Source organism: Misgurnus anguillicaudatus, chromosome 21 (genome assembly GCF_027580225.2).
Source record: "Misgurnus anguillicaudatus chromosome 21, ASM2758022v2, whole genome shotgun sequence".
NCBI classification, from domain to species: Eukaryota; Metazoa; Chordata; class Actinopteri; order Cypriniformes; family Cobitidae; genus Misgurnus; species Misgurnus anguillicaudatus.
In genome coordinates this window covers 57,963,681-57,982,250 of record NC_073357.2, presented here as the reverse complement: position 1 = coordinate 57,982,250, position 18,570 = coordinate 57,963,681, and the positions used below count along the sequence as shown (strand labels likewise).

Below are 18,570 nucleotides of genomic sequence, written 5' to 3'. Positions count from 1 at the left end.
TTATGTGTATTCATATTTACTGCCAGGTAAACCTTAAAAAGGATTTCATTTTTAATAGTCACAACGTGTAAAAATTATTTAATGAACAAGCAAAACATTATGAGAATTAAAAGTCAAAGCAATGAAACAGACAATTAATCGTCATAACCGTCAAAACCCTAAACAGGCAATTAACCGTCACACTTTATTAGACAATTAACCGTCAGCCAAATGTCATAATCATGACAGCCATATATCATATCAGTGTTAGAGACAAGTTAAGTTAAAAGCATCTACATCTTACAGAGTCAGTTTTTATGTCATTATTTGTTTAATCAATGTGTATTCATATTGTGATAGCATAGGGTGTTACATATAGTAGTTGACAAGCTATATTAACTTTTACATTGTTGTTCGGTGGTAGAGGAAGGATCTTTTGGTTGGTCGATGTAGTTTTTTTCCCACCTCTCCTCTTTCGTGAGATCCGCTTTTCCCTCTCACCTGTATGAAGTTCAATGTGAGCCTGAAGACTTCCTCTTTGTGCGAAACTCTTATCACAATGAGGGCATGTGAAAGGTTTTTCTCCAGTGTGAACTCGTATGTGACGCCTTAGATCTGATTTTCTTCGGAAACTTTTATCACACTGAGGGCAGGTGAACGGCTTCTCACCAGTGTGAATTCTTATGTGGTTCATAAGCCGACTATTAATAATGAAAGTCTTCTTACAGTAGGGGCATACATAAGGCCTCTCACCAGTGTGTACGCTCCTTGTGTGATAAATTAGATTCCCATTTTGTGAGAAACTCTTATCACAAAGATTGCAGGAATAAGGTTTTTTGGCTTCAGCTCTTTCTTGAGGTACATTCTCATCAGTTTGTGAAGAGCGGGATAAATCTTCTTCCTTTATAAAACTGTGGGGTTGATGCTTCTCCTCCACTTTATTGTGTTCTTGACTTTCCTCCTTCATAAGGTCTAAAATGAAGAAATGTTAAAATATTATGTTAATGTAATACCAAAGCTTATAAAGTTTTTTGGGTGTTGGAAAAGTAATTGGAAGTCAATTTTTGAGAGCAAAACCAAGTAACACTGTACTCTAAATGATAATGATAATGTAAGTGGGCTTATGCAAGTTCCTGTCTTATCTTAAAGGTGCATTGTGTAATTTTTAGAAGGATCTCTTAACAGAAATGCAAGATAATATACAAAGCTATATTATCAGTTGTGTATAAAGACCTTTTATAATGAACCATTTTGTTATTATTACCTTAGAAGGAGACGTTTGTATCTACATATACAGTGGGTCCCCTTACATGGAAGTCGCCATTTTGTGCCGCCATGTTTCTACAGAAGCCCTTAATGGACAAACTTTTTTTTACTTAGTTGTCTCCGATGACATGGAGGCTACCGTAGCTTCTTTATGTGATTAAAAAATGAGGGGTAAGCAGTGGACTGAGCTGTTGGTTGCAATTCACCAGAGATGGGACCAAGTCACACATGTGCAAGTCTCAAGTAAGTCTCAAGTCTGAACCTTCAAGTCTCAAGTAAGTCCCAAGTATTTTTTGTCTTGGGCAAGTCAAGTCAAGTCAAGTCACAGGCTATATCAAGTCAAGTCAAGTCAAGTCCTGTAGTAGGTCAAGTCAAGCCCAAGTCAAGTCACCTTATTATTGTAATTTTACCTGCAGAATCTGATCTTAATAAAGTGAAAAGACAAGATATACAGTAAGTAACTAACAGTTAATTACAATAATTTGGATTTGCATTGTAAATACTCATGTTCAGTAAAATACATCATGGAATCAAACAAAATTGTAACTTCATAAATTATTTATTTTTCACTTCTGCCAACTGTGTTTGAAATGTTTGAAATTTTCAACATTGAGTCCATAAAACAAATAACAGCTTAACATCCAACAGACTCCTCTCTGAACATCTCTCTCTCTCTCTCTCTCTCTCTCAAACATAGTTAACACACACACACACACACTCTCTCTCTCTCTCTCTCTCTCTCTCACACACACACACACACACACACAAACTCTCTCTCTCTCTGACAGTGACACACACACACACACACACACACACAAACTCTCTCTCTCTCTCTCTCTCTCTCTCTCTCTCTCTCTCTCTCTCTCCTCACACACACACACACACACACAAACTCTCTCTCTCTCTGACACACACACACACACACACACAAACTCTCTCTCTCTCTCTCTCTCTCTCTCTCTCTCTCTCTCTCCTCTCTCTCTCTCTCACACACACACTTGTGTAATGCTCTGAATGCTCATGGCTTCGCCCAGAAAAACGAGCGCGTCGCACCGCGTGCGCGTCTCTTCCGTTCGTGCACCTACATTTGAAATAACGAACTTGAGCGCGCATAAGACGCTTACAAACTTAGAAAAAGTAGCCAAGTTTCATACTGCTCGGATCAAGGGAAGTATTTAAAAAAAATCTACATTATTTTGCCCACATTTGTCCCCAACACGGTATAATGACTCATCTTTGATGAGGGTTAATGGCTACTTTAGCGATTATTACATTAGCTATCTACCAACTAACCAGACATTTAAAAAATGACAAGCACTTACTATGGCTCTTCAAATGACGGACAAAATTGGAGGTTGTCACGTGGCTGCCCGTGATTTTAATGTTGCATGTCTTGCAATGCACTGTTCGTCTTTTGACATCTTGTTGAAGCCGAAAGCGATGACCCTCGGTACCCCTCCGGCTGACATGTTGATATGGGCGTGGCGTGCGTAAGGTACGAGAGCTGATAATAGTGTCGTGATTCAGTCATGACAACGCCATTCTTAGCCTGCGCTCCAGCTGCGTCAACTTTATTTTTTTAAATGATTTATATATTTTATATTCAAACTAAAAACATGATGTGATTAACACTCAAGTCATTCAAGTCATCGTGTCTCAAGTCAAGTCAAGTCCCGAGTCTTTAACTTCCAAGTCCGAGTCAAGTCTCAAGTATTTTATTTTTTGTCAAGTCACAAGTCACAAAAATAGCGACTCGAGTCGACTCGAGTCCAAGTCACCAAGTCACAAGTCCCCATGTCTGCAATTCACCAGCACTGCAACTTTAATATAAAAGAAATTGGCAAGGTAACTGTGGCCCCGGTGCCTTTTGTCCCATATGAGTTGGTGGCCATTTGCTTATGTTTCAGCCAAGGGTCTGAGCAAAGGTAAATGTCAAGCCTAAGTTGTGAACTCATTTCTATGATAATGAAATGGTCCGGGTGAGACAGTAATGTTGATGTGATTAAAGGTTGGTGAACCTCCAGGATTGGGGCGGCATTGTTATGTTAAAAGGGGGGTCCCCTCAAATGTCTATAGCCCTTTTCACACAGACAATACAGAAAATTCATTGAAAATGCATCCGTAATTTGTCTGGGATTGTTTGATTTGGTTCAAAGTGACAATTATTTTCCATAATATGTGCGTGCATTCACACACATATTGAACCATAACTTTTGGTTGCGATAACACTCACGTCCTCACTACGGCACATGCCTTACGACATTGTTTTTTGTGTCTTGTTCACACGGGATGCTTTTCGGTGAATATTATGTTGTCTTCTTTATAGGAGCAATCCCAGAACATTTATGAGACGTATGTATGTGTATTATTTTAAATGAAACTAACCACAAACCTTTCTGTTGTTGAGTATGTTGAGGTGTTATTGTGAATGATTCAGGATCAGTCTCCTCTTTAACACACTCCATCATTACAACAGTGGATCAGAATAGTAGAGTAGTTGAATGTGTTGTGACAGCAGCTGCTTGTTTGACTTCTTCACAGTATTTATAGATGAACTGGTGTGATAGTGACTTCACTGAAGATTGTGTCATTTAAGATTGTTTCTTCAGAATCTACCTGTGAAGATATACAAATGACCAACGTTATTATTTAATAATTCAATAAATTCACCAAAATGAGATAGAAAATGTCTGTGTCTTTCAGCCAGGCATAGAAACAGAAGAACTGATAATCTCTTGCAAAAAAATATTACAATATATTACAATATATATAATATTACAAAATATTATACCGTAGTTATGGAAGTATATTCCTTTTATTTTTTTAAACCAACTACAAGTTGTCTTCACGATTAAGTTTTTTATTTGTGGGCGGAAAATTTTGACTATATTATTTGCATATGAAGACTTTCGTTGCAAAACGAGATAAATCTATTTTTCAACATTTTTGTCAAAACATGTTTATTATTATGTTATCATGTTATTATTTTGTTTTATGGTGCTACTTAGCTGTATTTTTTAAGTTTTTAAGGTTTAAATTAAAACAAACCAACTGCATTTGAATTGATATTAATTGGAATGCACAATCAAAAAACGAGATTTCTGAACAATTAAAAAACGGATTTATCTCGTTTTGCAAAGAAACTCTTCATATTTAGTTTATACAAACATGTCTAACAATCATGAAAAAAACAAAGTACATTTGTACATATCTTAGAAGTTAATACTGATCAATTTTACTAACAACAGCAACCATCTGCTATATTGGAAAAAAAGAGCATGTATACACCTTCACATTCATGTAAAGCTCATTAATTGATGTGGAAAAAACATAACGTTACATACCTGAATGGCTTAAAAAAGTGAAGTACATCTCTTTTTTGCATTGTTTAAATGTTGGCGCTAGTGGTCGAACAACTCTCAGTACTTTACAATAAGTATTACAATACTGTAATCTTTACCAACTTTGTTTCAAAAGATTTAATAATATACAATATTTAAATATTTATTTGTTCAAAAATAAGGGTATTTTTCAATCGTTGAATTTGCCTCCTAAATGCTACCTCAAACGAGAAGACGAAAGGCAGCGCAGCCAGTGGCCGCACATCGTATGACGTCACCACACGACAGACCTCAAGAAGTAAAATAAAAATCCTTTTATTTAATCTTTAAAAATTCGTGAAATGCAAGGAAATTAAGTAACTACAAAGGATGCAAAACATGAATGTATAGGTAAAATAAATATATTAAAAGACAAACGCCCCACATTTCTTAAACGCTTGCACTATAGAATCTACCAGTGAACAAGACTGCATCTTAATCACACTTATTTACAGTTTACATAACAAAATAAAGAAATTACATTGCACTGCATTGTATGCAAACTGTGATCTTGTAGTCTGAACTGCAAGTATTATCACAAAGACAGTGAAATAAAGAATATCTTAAAATATTGCAAACATTGTTTGCAAAATTAGATCTGATAATGGAGATATCCAGTGCTGTCTTATAAGTGAATAATGACCGAATCATAGTTTTGGGTGCCCTAGGCAGACATTATCAGATTGCAAACAAGATCATGAAAATTAATGAAAAACAATTAAATTGTTTTTAAAAACATAATTTTCAAAGACACACTGCTGCTGTGCATCTTGTAACAAAACAACATCACTGATATATTTTAAAATAGGTCAGTACAAGCCGTTTTAAGTTGAGACAGCTCAAACATGCATTTTAGTCTGGGACTAGTCTTAAGCCCTGTCTGGGAAACTGCAATCATGAATGTTAAATAAAAATAAAACATGATAGTTGATTTATTTTTTTGTAACTGTAGCACACAGTTGGAAAGTAAAGATTAAGGACCATTATTTGTATTTTTTATTAAATATATTGATACTTTAATCAGTGACATTACTCACTGTAACCGTTTTTATTATAAACAGTGATCAAATATTGAAGCATCCTAAATCATAGTAAATTACAGTTTGACAGTAAATATAAACTACATTATATTGCTACATTATATTAAAGTTAAGATGCCGTATCCACTATATCATCACTATATACACTGCAATAAAAAATCCCAGGGTTAATTTTAAAACATTTTAGAAACACAACACAATTCAATGCCTAATTCAAAATAAAAGTAAAAACAACAGGGGCCGGTTGCACCAGCTGTGCGTAAGTTACAACGTTACTTAATTACGACGTAAATGGGCACTAAGTTACAACTTACGCATTACTAAATGTTTTTGCGTTGCACCATTAAACTTAGTTTAAACGTAACAATACGTTGTAACTAAATATTTACGGAAGCCTCTGTCCATGAATAACGCTTGGAATAAGATGTCAGACAGATTATATTACATCAATGAGCTCGTATAAATTATGAAGAGCCGCAAGTTCGTCAACGAGTTTTCAAGAACTGTTTAATTTTCTGTGTATCCATCAATTAAAATAAGATTTAAAATTTCTTCCTGTTTGTTTTCTCCTCCATGTGTGGGATAGATATTTTAATTAAAAGTGTAATGTTTTGAGTTCGATAACGTTTGCTTTAACGTCTTTTTTAACTTTCAGTTTAGGCGAGACAAGAATGAGTTTAAAATTACGTACTGTTCAGACTATTTCCTGTTTACCCATTATAAGGCTTGTGATTGGGTTAAGAAAAATAGACGTCATTCTATGCGACAACGCAATACTTTACGGAGAGCTTATGACCTACTAGCTACGTTCTGCCTTAAGAACAAATGGTGCAACCGAATTAAGTAAAGAGTTAGTTATAAACTAGCTAGTAGTTACTAAGCCTCTAGTTTGGACTTTACGTCCCAGTTTAAGTAAGAACTTACGAACGACTGGTGCAACCCTACCCAGTACATTAGGTTATTTATTTTATACAATCTTGAGGTCAAATTAACTCCACCAAAAGTTTTTAGGTGTCTGAACACCTAAAAATGAGCACTTAAGGGCTCTTTGGTTGCTATAATGCAAATATCCACAAAAGTACGGTCTTACAAATATCAGATTTTGCAGATAATTTGTTTAATCACTGTGTATTCATATTGTGAATAGCATGGGGTGTTATACATAGTAATTGACAAGCTACATTAACTCTTATGTTCATTGGTAGAGGAAGGATCTTTCGGTTGGTTGATGCAGTGTTTATTCCATCTCCACATCTTGAGCGCCGCCTGTACTTCTCTCTTGTATGACTTTGCATGTGAGTCTGAAGACCTCCTTTCTGTTGAAAACTCTTATCACAATGAGGGCACGAGAAAGGTTTCTCTCCAGTGTGAACTCGTATGTGACGCTCCAGATCTGATTTTCCTAGGAAACTCTTTTCACAATGAGGGCAAGGGAAACTAGGATTGAATCCAGTGTGAACTCGTATGTGACGCTTTAGATCATATTTTCTACCGAAACTCTTATTACACTCAGGGCAGGTGAACGGCTTCTCACCAGTGTGAATTCTTATGTGAGCGTTAACCTCACTTTTCTGAATGAAAGTCTTCTCACAGTGGGGGCAGGCGTAAGGCCTCTCACCAGTGTGAACCCTTATGTGATATATTAGGTTTCCTCTGTGTAAGAAACTCTTATCACAAAGATGGCAAGCATAAGGTTTTTTAGCTTCAGCTCTTTCTTGAGGTGATTTCTCATCAGTTTGTGAGGAGCTGAAAGAATTTCCTTCAATTATGAAACTCTGGTGTTGATGTTCATCCTTCACTTCATGTTCATCCTTCACTTCATGTTCATCCTTCACTTCATGTTCTTCATATTCCTCCTTTATTTCCATGAAGTCTAAAATGAACACAGTAACATGTCAGAATTTTATGTTAAAGTGATTTCAGAAGGTCAAAAGTTTTTGTGTGCAGGGTTCCCACACCTTGGTTAACTTCAAATTCAAGGACCTTTCAAGAACTTTCCAGGTCCAATACCCTCAAATTCAAGGACTAAATGTGGGGACACATTTCAATTGAGAGCATGGTTACATCATGTTACCTTTTAAGATACATTGTTACAGTTCCCTTTCGAGGGACACTTCCCTCACTGCGGTGACACTTTGGGTACGCTTCCAGGGGTAAGTGCCTCTGAATGTATATATCAAATTCAACCAATGGTGAGGCTTAACGACAAAGACAGGGTGACGCGGGAGCCAGGAAGACGGCATTACAGGGACACAGGAAGTATGGCAAGGGAGATGCAGTGTCTCGTTCCCTTCTCAGGGAGCAACAGTTACATACGTAACCCAAGACATTTTCGTGTTTCAAACACAACTATGCAAAAAAGCATTTTTGTATGATACAGCATACAGAAAGATATAAGCATTTAAAGCAAACAGTTTAGCACGTGTGCTTAAAAGACTAGACATTTTATGATATTATCCTACAATACACAGGGAATAATAAAGCAATAAACCCCAAGAGGCAGTGGGTTGCCGGTGCATTTTATAACAGCTAAGGGGCGTTGTTAGGCACGAAGCGAAGCGGAGTGCCTAAACCCCCATGGCTGTTATAAAATGCACTGGTAACCCAACGCTTCGAGGGGTTTATTGCGTTTATAAAACGGTTACTTCATATGCATAACGTTAGCGGGGTTTTATAAAATAAAACACAAATAAGTTGTAATTATATTAGTATAAATATTACTCTTCCGCCAAACAAAGTAGTTCCCAACCGACAGAGATGCAGCAAAGACACAATGAAAATATGATTTAAGACTGTGGTGTATATTTTTATAAATCAACATTCATCTAATTTATACATTAACATTTATATCGTGCAACTGTTAAAGTGATGATCAAATATGCTTGGAAGCATGCTTAACTCTTTCCCCGTCAGCGTTTTTTTAAGTTGCCACCCAGTTTTAGTTGAATGTCTTACAGAAAAATTATCTTCTTTAAATAAACATAATAAAAATAAAATATCAAATGAAAGAACAGTCCATCCGCTTTCCAACAACATCAAAAAACGTTTCATCCTACCTTCATTTGTTGTCTTATCAGTTGTCACCTCTCAAAATTTCAGCTAAATGCGGAGATAATTCCATTTTTGTGAAGAACTTTGTAAGAGATCAGATTCAGAGCCTGATCAAAACACACGTCACGCTAAATCCACCACAACGCTGTTGTGTCGAGTGAATGCCTCAGTGTTTAAGTTGGGTAAGATTGCCCTCTAGTGGATAATAGCGGAAATATCAATAGGCTAAGACAAAAAAAACTTCAGAGAACGTTTTCTCTTTATTGACGATGTACAAAAGGCCACACTTTAATGACAATGGCGCCCTCTGCTGGACATTTTATGCTACTTAACATGTGTTCTAATATGTGTTAACCACATGACTTAAACTCGTCATTTCATTGGTAGACGTTAACTAAACTATATCGTTCATGTTCGGACATGTCTAAAAGCTAGAAAGTTTGCACAAGTTGTTGTCTATCGTGGTTGGCTGCTATCTGGTCCATTCCTAACAGTTTGTTAATATTGTGTGCGTACATTTAAAAAGTAAGTAGCTTAATATTTCTCTAATCTGTTAGATTTTATTTCATTGTGTTATTAGTGCTACTAAATGTTTATTTATGCTATTTAAGTATTACTCGGTACACACATAATCTTGATTGTAAGTTAATATCAATGTAAACATGTTAGATAAGACTTTGATAGCAATTATTCTGATTATTACTTAGAGATGTTTATTTTACTAATTGAATGATTGAGTTAAAGTGAATATTTACCAATCTAAGGTAATTTACACATACTGTAATGATGTGAAGACATTCTAATGCTATTGCATTATTACTTTCTACTTTGTAATGTTTAATTATTACTGTTTCTTATTCTTATTGTGCTTACAAGTTTCTTTATTATGCTTTTGCAGAACCACACACATATATACTCATCTGTACCTATTGGAATTGGAAACAGTAAAGTTGTTTAATAAGGACATGGACCGAGTGATTTATTGTTCTGTCTGAACATTCTGCAGCGGTTGCCATACAATTTAAACGGCACCTTTTCACTTTCATACAATTTTGGTCCTTCGAGCCGGATCCAGGCAACTACTGCAGCATCACCATGTCCCAATCGGAAAGACAATCTATGCCAGATCAACCAGTGGTTCGACCACGTCGACAGGTCATCAAACCAAGATACCTAGATGACTTCTATGTTGATTATACAATGCAACGTCAACCACTTCATTCTCATAATGAACAGCCAATGCCATGTGCCACTGGACGTGCATCTGATAAAGAGCGTGTGCCTGTACAAAATACTGAAAGTAGACCAGTACCAACACAGGAGATGATCACTGGATCAAGTGGAAGGAGTTCATTTGTGGATGCATTTCAAGGTTCACCGCCATCACAGTCTCAGATTTCTCCAAAACCTAATGAGGAACAGAGAAGTAGCTCCACAAGCCCACATACAGCAGCCAGAGAGAGCAGGCCAGTACTGCCCCGAGATCACAACGATCTTTCTCAGCCCATTGGGGCACTGCATGTGGATTCAAGGAGAGACCCTCAGCATTCTCATTCAGTCAGCCATAAAGAGATTGATTATCTCACTGACAATTTAAGAGGACTGAGACCATTAAGCTCTGCAGCCCAGTTAACTCCACAGCCTTTCTTCCCACATGAACCATCGCATTCTCAGCTACGGATTAACACCATGGATATGAACAGACCTTGTGCTTACTACAACATGGACGACAGAAAATCTGACTACCCAAGAGCTGATGAAAGGAATTACAGTCAAACACCGGCAGCTGTTCGATTCATGCCTCGAGACTTTGATTCAGCACTACCAGCTCATTATAGCGGCTACACAGAAGATAGTATGCATCGCCGACCAGGCAGCTGCTTTCCGCCTACTGAATCACAAGGTTATCAGCAGCCTTATGTTCATTCAGCTACATACCCAATTTCGCAGGAAGAAAGATCAATGCCAAGAGACATTCCATTTCACCCTGCAGGCTATGATAGACACCCAGGCTATGATCAATCAACTCCGATTCATGCAGATATACCAGTATTTCCAAAATTACAGCCGTCTGCAGAATCTACACGAACCGAGCCATACCAGCCATATCATCTAGAGCATCCTCATTCATCCCCATACCATCATGGAGAGCCCTCCTACCGAGGCCCAGTTCCCACCATCCCTAATTTCTGTCGTGAAGACCCCAGAGAATTTGCACGTCTTAAAATTGCACTGGAGAACGTGTTACCTGCTGAGGCTACAGAACGCTTCAAATTCCAAATATTGGTTGATCACCTGAAACATGAGAATGCTCTGCTCATCGCGGACTCGTATGTAAACAGCAGGTACCCATACACCAGTACTATGAGATCGTTAACTGCACTTTATGGACAACCACATCAACTTGCTCTGCAAAGAATCGCAGAATTGATGGATGGCCCTACAATCAAGAGCGGTGACATTAGATCTTTCAGACTATTCGCCCTCAAAGTACGTGCATTGGTAGGAATGCTGGACCAACTTGGAGCTAAAGGCTGGACAGAACTTAAATGTGGGTCACACGTTTCACGACTTCTTGCAAAACTGCCTCATGACTTAAGAGCAAACTTCAGACGGTTTACTAACCCCATTCAAATACCTATTCCAACTCTACTGGATCTCAGTGACTGGCTTGAATATGAGCTCAGGATTCAAGAGGATGAATCACAGTACACTAGTACTCCGAACAGAACCTACTCTCAGCCACATAGAGAACAGCAGAGAAACCCGAAACCAGCTCAACGATTTGCTACAGTTTTACATGGTAGTGAACACATTAAACCCTTAAAAGATGTAGCAAGCAAGAAGGAGAAACCAAAAAAGTACTGTCCCTTTTGCAACACTGTTCAGCACTATTTCAATCAGTGTGCTAACTTCAAACTGCTGAACCAAGATCAAGTGGAGTGTTGGCTGAAGTCAAATCAGAAGTGCTTTAAGTGCGGACGTGACCATCGAATCTCAGAATGTAATCTTAAAGCCAAATGCAAAAAATGTGACAAGATACATTTAGACATACTGCATGACTTCCACAACAAAGTGAAACCTGACATCCCAACTTCAACTGAGAACAGCTGTCTTGTAAGCTCTGAAGTGGAGACACTGTACCTTGACAGACCAGTCGCAAGCAGTAAAGTGCTCTTGAAAGTCACACGAGTAATCCTAAGAAACGGGGAGAAAGAACTTGATACGTATGCCATACTCGACGACGGGTCAGAAAGGACAATGTTACTGCATGCAGCAGCACAGCAACTTGGTCTTCAGAAAGTGCCAGAAGATATAGCTCTCCGAACTGTAAGACAAGACATACGGATTGTTCATGGGGCGGCTGTTTCATTCTCCATAACTGCTGTTACTCAGCCAGACAAAGTCTATACTATTGAAAAAGCTTTCACGGCCAAAGAACTGAACCTTGCAAAACATACTTACCCTGTTAAACTACTGCAAAGGAAATACAGACACCTGCAAGGTCTGCCTATTCCCCCACTGCAACAGGCTCAACCACTCTTACTCATTGGCTCAGATTATCCACATCTGATCACGGCCATAGAACCAGTGCGCCTCGGACCACCTGGCGGTCCTGCTGCAGTGAAAACAAGGCTTGGGTGGACATTACAGGGCCCCTCAAAATTCCTTGTCAACCAGCTCTCTCCGCAGCAGTGTCTATTCACATCTGTTTTGTCTCCAGAAGCAGAACTTTTCAATAATGTACAGAAGCTGTGGCAAATGGACACCCTACCATATAAGAGTGAAAAGCTGATTACAAGATCAAGGCAGGATGCGGAGGCGGTAAAAATGCTAGAGGAAAAAACAGTCAGGGTGACTGTTGGAGACTGTCAAAGGTATGCTACACCACTTCTCTGGAAGAGAAATCTCCCACCATTGCAAGCCTCCAAAGATGCAGTAACAGCACATCTAAGAAGCACAGAGAAACGCCTTTTACAGAACACAGATCTTGCAACTGTATACAATAATGAAGTGCAGAAGCTTGAGAATGCAGGCTACACCTCTAAGCTGACACCAGAGGAGATAGAGAAAAGCCATGGTGCATGGTACATACCACATCACATTGTTCACCATAATGAAAAGCCCCGAATTGTCTTTAACTGTTCGTTTAAACACAAAGGAACAAGTCTGAATGATCATCTTCTCCCAGGCCCAACGCTCGGACCAAGCCTTTTAGGAGTACTTTTGCGCTTCAGAGAAAACACAGTTGCTATTAGCAGTGATGTGAAAGGAATGTTCCACCAGGTGCGTTTACTGGAGGAAGACAAGCCCTTTCTTCGTTTTCTATGGAGAGACCTGGAACTGGAAAGACAACCAGACATTTATGAATGGCAAGTTTTGCCTTTTGGCACAGTCTGCAGCCCCTGCTGTGCAACCTTCGCCTTGCAGAACCATGTCTTCAACTACAGCAAACCCGCAGAAGATGTGCGCTTATCTGTAGAACATAACTTCTACGTAGACAACTGGTTGCAAAGTTTCCCATCAACAGCTGAAGCACAGACGCTTGTAACTAAGATGCAGGTTCTCCTATCAGAAGGTGGCTTTGAATTGAGGCAGTGGGCTACTAACACTCCGTCTGTCATTGCTCATTTACCTGATGAGCTAAAATCTGCAAACAGTCACCTGTGGTTCACTCAAAGTGGAGAAGACCCACAAGAAATGACTCTGGGCCTAAGATGGCAGTGCTCTTCAGATGTTCTCGGTTACAGATCCAAACAAGAGGATAATTCTGTGATAACACTGAGGAACATATACAAGACCCTCGCCAGTCAATATGACCCATTAGGTTTCCTAATCCCATTCACGACAAGAGCAAAAATCATTGTTCAACGGCTGTGGGACAAGAAACGCGAATGGGATGATCCAGATATTCCCAAGGATTTACTTCAGGCTTGGTTGACTTGGCAGAGCGAGTTGTCACAGCTACCACATATTACATTCCCAAGATGTTACACCAAACCAGATATGGACCTATCTGGTAGCAAACGAACCATTCACATATTCTGTGACGCTTCAGAACGCGCATATGGCTCTGTAGCATACCTCGGCACAAGTGATGGTAATGGTGAGACCCAAGTTTCATTTGTTGCTGCGAGATCAAGAGTGGCGCCAAAGCGACAACAGTCTATACCAAGACTCGAACTCTGTGCTGCTCTAACGGGTGCTCAGCTGGCAGCTACTCTAAGAAAAGAACTGACCATCAAAATTGATCAAGAGGTATACTGGACCGATTCCACAACTGTATTAACTTGGCTTCACTCTGATTCATGCACTTACAAGGTATTCGTTGGAACACGTGTGGCTGAAATACAAGACCTTACAGACCCAAAGGCCTGGCGCTATGTCAATTCAGAGTTAAACCCGGCAGATGATATTACACGAGGACTCGCTCTCTCTAAACTCATAGAGCAAAACAGATGGAATCAGGGCCCACAGTTCTTAACTCAGCCAGCCAGTAAATGGCCCAAACAGCCACTCGATGCAGCCTGTGATGACACCCAAGAACGTCGGAATTCTACTTTTTGTGGAACTTTATCCTCCAATCAGACTAACATCCCAGATATATCTCAGTACCACTCACTTCAAGATTTGATTAAGGCTACCGCTATCTCATTGCACGGGGCGGCAGACGGATCAAATGAGCTATCTGTGGATGACTATTCACAAGCTGAATTGGAACTACTGAGACAAGCTCAGATTGAAAGCTTTCCCGAAGAAACAGCGCAGCTTCAGTCAGGCAAATCATTATCTCACTCTAGTCGTCTTCTGACTTTAGCCCCAGAATACGATCACAAAGCCAAATTAATAAGAGTTGGGGGACGCCTTCGTCGATGTGATGACCTGGACTCAAATACTATCCATCCTATCGTCATGAATCCTGCTCACCCACTCTCCAAACTTTTGATCCAACATTATGACAACCTTCTTCTACATCCAGGACCCGAACGGGTGTTTGCAGAAATAAGGCGAAAATATTGGATCCTAAGAGGCAGAGAGGCAGTTAAAAGGCATCAGAGCAAATGCTTTGAATGTAAAAAATGGCGAGGCAAGCCAGAAATACCCAGGATGGCAGATCTTCCACCGTCTAACCTTAGACTGTTTCGTCCAGCTTTTTACTCGACAGGCATTGACTGTTTCGGCCCCTTCCAAGTTAAGTTTGGACGCAGATGTGAGAAACGCTGGGGAATACTATACAAATGTCTTACTACCAAAGCTGTTCATATTGAACTTCTATCATCCCTTGATTCTGATTCTTTCCTCATGTCATTAAGACGATTCATAGCCCGTAGAGGAAAACCACACGAAATTCTTTCTGATCATGGTACAAATTTCAAGGGAGGTAACACAGAACTTCAGAATGCCTTCAATGCACTTCAGCCATCCTTGAAAGAGCATCTGGATTCTCAACAGATACATTTCCGTCTAAATCCACCAAATGCACCACATTTCGGAGGATCGTGGGAAAGAGATGTTAAGTCTATCAAGACGGCACTGCGTACATCTCTTGGTTCACAATCAGTGCCAGAGGAAGTACTAACTACCGTACTTGTGGAAATAGAAGGAATACTGAATTCCCGACCTCTGGGGTACGTCTCTTCAGATGTTGCCGATATAGACCCTGTAACACCTAATTCTCTCCTCATGGGACGTCTAAGTTCTGCCTTACCCCAAGTCGTCTATCCGGAGTCAGAAATTCTCAGTCGTAAGAGATGGCGTCACAGCCAGATTCTGATCGAGAACTTTTGGAAATGCTTTATACGATATTACCTCCCAGACCTACAACAACGACAGAAATGGCAGAAAGAATCGGAAAACCTTCAAACTGATGAAGTTGTGATGATTGTGGATCAACAATCACCGAGAGCCCTATGGCAAGTTGGTACTGTGACCAAAGTCCTTCCTGGACAGGATGGACGAGTTCGTTCAGCAATAGTAAAGGTTAAAGATAAAAGTTACACAAGGCCTGTGGCTCGCCTTATTAAACTGCCGGCTCTTCCAACTAATGGTAACAAAGACTAATTGGCCTTTTCAATATTCACAAATTTGTTAAACAAATTAGGGGGCGGCTGTACAAAAGGCCACACTTTAATGACAATGGCGCCCTCTGCTGGACATTTTATGTTACTTAACATGTGTTCTAATATGTGTTAACCACATGACTTAAACTCGTCATTTCATTGGTAGACGTTAACTAAACTATATCGTTCATGTTCGGACATGTCTAAAAGCTAGAAAGTTCGCACAAGTTGTTGTCTATCGTGGTTGGCTGCTATCTGGTCCATTCCTAACAGTTGTTAATATTGTGTGCGTACATTTAAAAAGTAAGTAGCTTAATATTTCTCTAATCTGTTAGATTTTATTTCATTGTGTTATTAGTGCTACTAAATGTTTATTTATGCTATTTAAGTATTACTCGGTACACACATAATCTTGATTGTAAGTTAAATCAATGTAAACATGTTAGATAAGACTTTGATAGCAATTATTCTGATTATTACTTAGAGATGTTTATTTTACTAATTGAATGATTGAGTTAAAGTGAATATTTACCAATCTAAGGTAATTTACACATACTGTAATGATGTGAAGACATTCTAATGCTATTGCATTATTACTTTCTACTTTGTAATGTTTAATTATTACTGTTTCTTATTCTTAATGTGCTTACAAGTTTCTTTATTATGCTTTTGCAGAACCACACACATATATACTCATCTGTACCTATTGGAATTGGAAACAGTAAAGTTGTTTAATAAGGACATGGACCGAGTGATTTATTGTTCTGTCTGAACATTCTGCAGCGGTTGCCATACAATTATAACGGCACCTTTTCACTTTCATACAGACGAAATGTTTTATTTATTGACATTTATCTGGATATCTCCATAATTGTGCAAATGTAGAAAAATTAAAAAATGATTAAAGACTGTGGTGTTTATTTTCATAAATCAGTACACAGCAACAGTGGCGCAATGATACTTGTGACGCGGTCTGAACCGTGGGTTTACCGGGGTATTTTATCACGGCTTAGAACGCGTTTCAACCAATCAGAATGAAGAACCAGAACGAGCCATTTTATAATATGGATTTTTTTCTTGCATAAAATAGATTCAAGCACTTTCAATGACCTTTACCCACGTGTTATGTGTTCAGTTATAATAATAATATGATGTTTAGCTGATGTAATGTGTTAACTACATTAATGAGACAAATGAGCGCTGGTCACTTTAAGAGGTTAAAAACGGAAGTGACGTCGGGTGTTTTGGTTTGAGTTCAGTGATGTGAAGCAAGCTGACATCAACAATAAAGTTTAAGTTAAACTACAGTACGAGTCGTCTTTACAGACATAGCACCATGTATATTTTCAAAAACTTCTCAGGGTCTTGAATTATTTCCCCCAGATTCACAAACTTTCAAGGATTTCAAGGACTCATGGGAACTAACTTCATTAAACGGTAAAATTTATTCGGAATTGGACGCACACCGAAAATACATTTGTTTTTTTTACTATTTTCAGCCAAATTATTTTGGTTGCAGAACATACTGCAACGGTCATGTGGATGTATGATGAGAATTATGGCTGGACAATATGTCGAAGGGGATTGTCATGTGCTTTGACAATGACAGATACGCTTTGCTAGACACGCACTGGAAATTTCTCTGCAATTTTATGTTTCAGACAAAGATGGCAATACAATGGTCAAACCTACGGACTGCCGCTTTAATGATGACGAATAGAAAATAGACACAAACCTGTTTGTTGTTGTGTATGTTGAGGTGTTATTGTGAATGATTCAGGATCAGTCTCCTCTTTAACACACTCCATCATTACAACAGTGGATCAGAATAGTAGAGTAGTTGAATGTGTTGTGACAGCAGCTGCTTGTTTGACTTCTTCACAGTATTTATAGATGAACTGGTGTGATAGTGACTTCAATCAAGATTGTCTTATTTAAGATTGTTTGTTCAGCATTTACAGGAACAGACCTGTGAAGATATACAAATGAACAAAGATATAATTTTATCATTTAATTAATACACCAAATGAGATTTTAAAAAAGTCTGTATCTCTCTAGTTTAACAGGACATCCGGCATAGAAACATAAGAGCTAAAAATCTATTGCACGCAACAAAAAAAAAGTAAACAGTGACTGAATTTTCATTTTGGGCAAAATAATCATGTAAAATAATGCATGTAGCTTTAGAATTATGAAACAATACTGATTTCTTTGTGGTCTACAACACATGCACTTTTATTTCAAAGGTATGAAATTATTAAGTTGTCTCCGTGATTAAGTTTTCTATTTGTGGCTGTAAAAAAGTTTGACAATATAAATGCAAATAATTTGGATCTTTAAAGTCTACATAAACACATTGAAAATCATGAAAATAAAAAACAAAGTACATTTATATATCCCATGTCTTACAAGTTATGACCCTGATACATTTTAATAACAATAGCAATTATACAACCGCTATGTTGGAAAAGAGGAGCATGTATATGGGTCAAAGACAAGACGTCACCATTTTGGTGTCCGCATCAAATATAATTTACAAAAGTGATTTTACATACAAAAAAAAACATATAAAATGCAAGTAAAATGTCTACTTTTATGTTTCAAATAACTTTTGTGAAAATACAATGACCAAATATGAGTTTAATAATGCTCCAAAGTGTAAAATCGTCATTCAGCGTAATGGTCCGGACTATGATTTTACTAATAGATTTTTAAATAAACGTATAAAATACCATGTTAAAAAAAATATTTGCTTCCTTGGCATGTTCACATAAGTGTTGGCTGTTTTATATT

The 18,570-nt window shown here is 38.3% G+C and overlaps 3 protein-coding genes across 5 annotated transcripts in view; 1 reads left to right on the top strand and 2 right to left on the bottom strand.

Annotated features, from left to right (window-relative positions):
• The window catches only part of LOC141349150 (uncharacterized), a 99,331-nt gene that overhangs the window by 43,652 nt on the left and 37,109 nt on the right, over window positions 1-18,570 (bottom strand). The window lies entirely within an intron of this gene.
• The window catches only part of LOC129452160 (uncharacterized), a 28,711-nt gene continuing 13,854 nt past the window's right edge, over window positions 3,714-18,570 (bottom strand). Inside the window, exons 2-4 of one of the 2 annotated variants that reach the window (XR_012360113.1) lie at window positions 17,513-17,746; window positions 4,590-7,538; window positions 3,714-3,861 (exon numbers count right to left, since the gene is read on the bottom strand). The gene's annotated coding sequence lies outside the window, so the exon portion shown is untranslated. Of the gene's footprint in view, window positions 3,862-4,589; window positions 7,539-17,512; window positions 17,747-18,570 lie in introns of those variants that run through there. The other variant, XM_073859497.1, reaches the window with a different exon arrangement.
• On the top strand, window positions 8,992-16,600 carry LOC129439535 (uncharacterized). Of its 2 annotated transcripts, XR_012360106.1 has the most exons (3): window positions 8,992-9,241; window positions 9,615-16,080; window positions 16,453-16,600. XR_012360106.1 is itself a non-coding variant. In XM_073859452.1 (2 exons), the coding sequence occupies exon 2, from the start codon at window positions 9,812-9,814 to the stop codon at window positions 15,776-15,778; it is 5,967 nt and encodes a 1,988-aa protein (XP_073715553.1). In that variant the 5' UTR covers window positions 8,992-9,241; window positions 9,615-9,811; the 3' UTR covers window positions 15,779-16,600. The 2 variants fall into 2 exon arrangements, 1 of the variants encoding a protein (XP_073715553.1); XM_073859452.1 differs by having other exon boundaries at window positions 9,615-16,600.

Bases quoted from the DNA above. Each gene is read 5' to 3' on its own strand.
- LOC129439535 (XM_073859452.1), top strand. From the start codon at position 9,812: ATGTCCCAATCGGAAAGACAATCTATGCCAGATCAACCAGTGGTTCGA.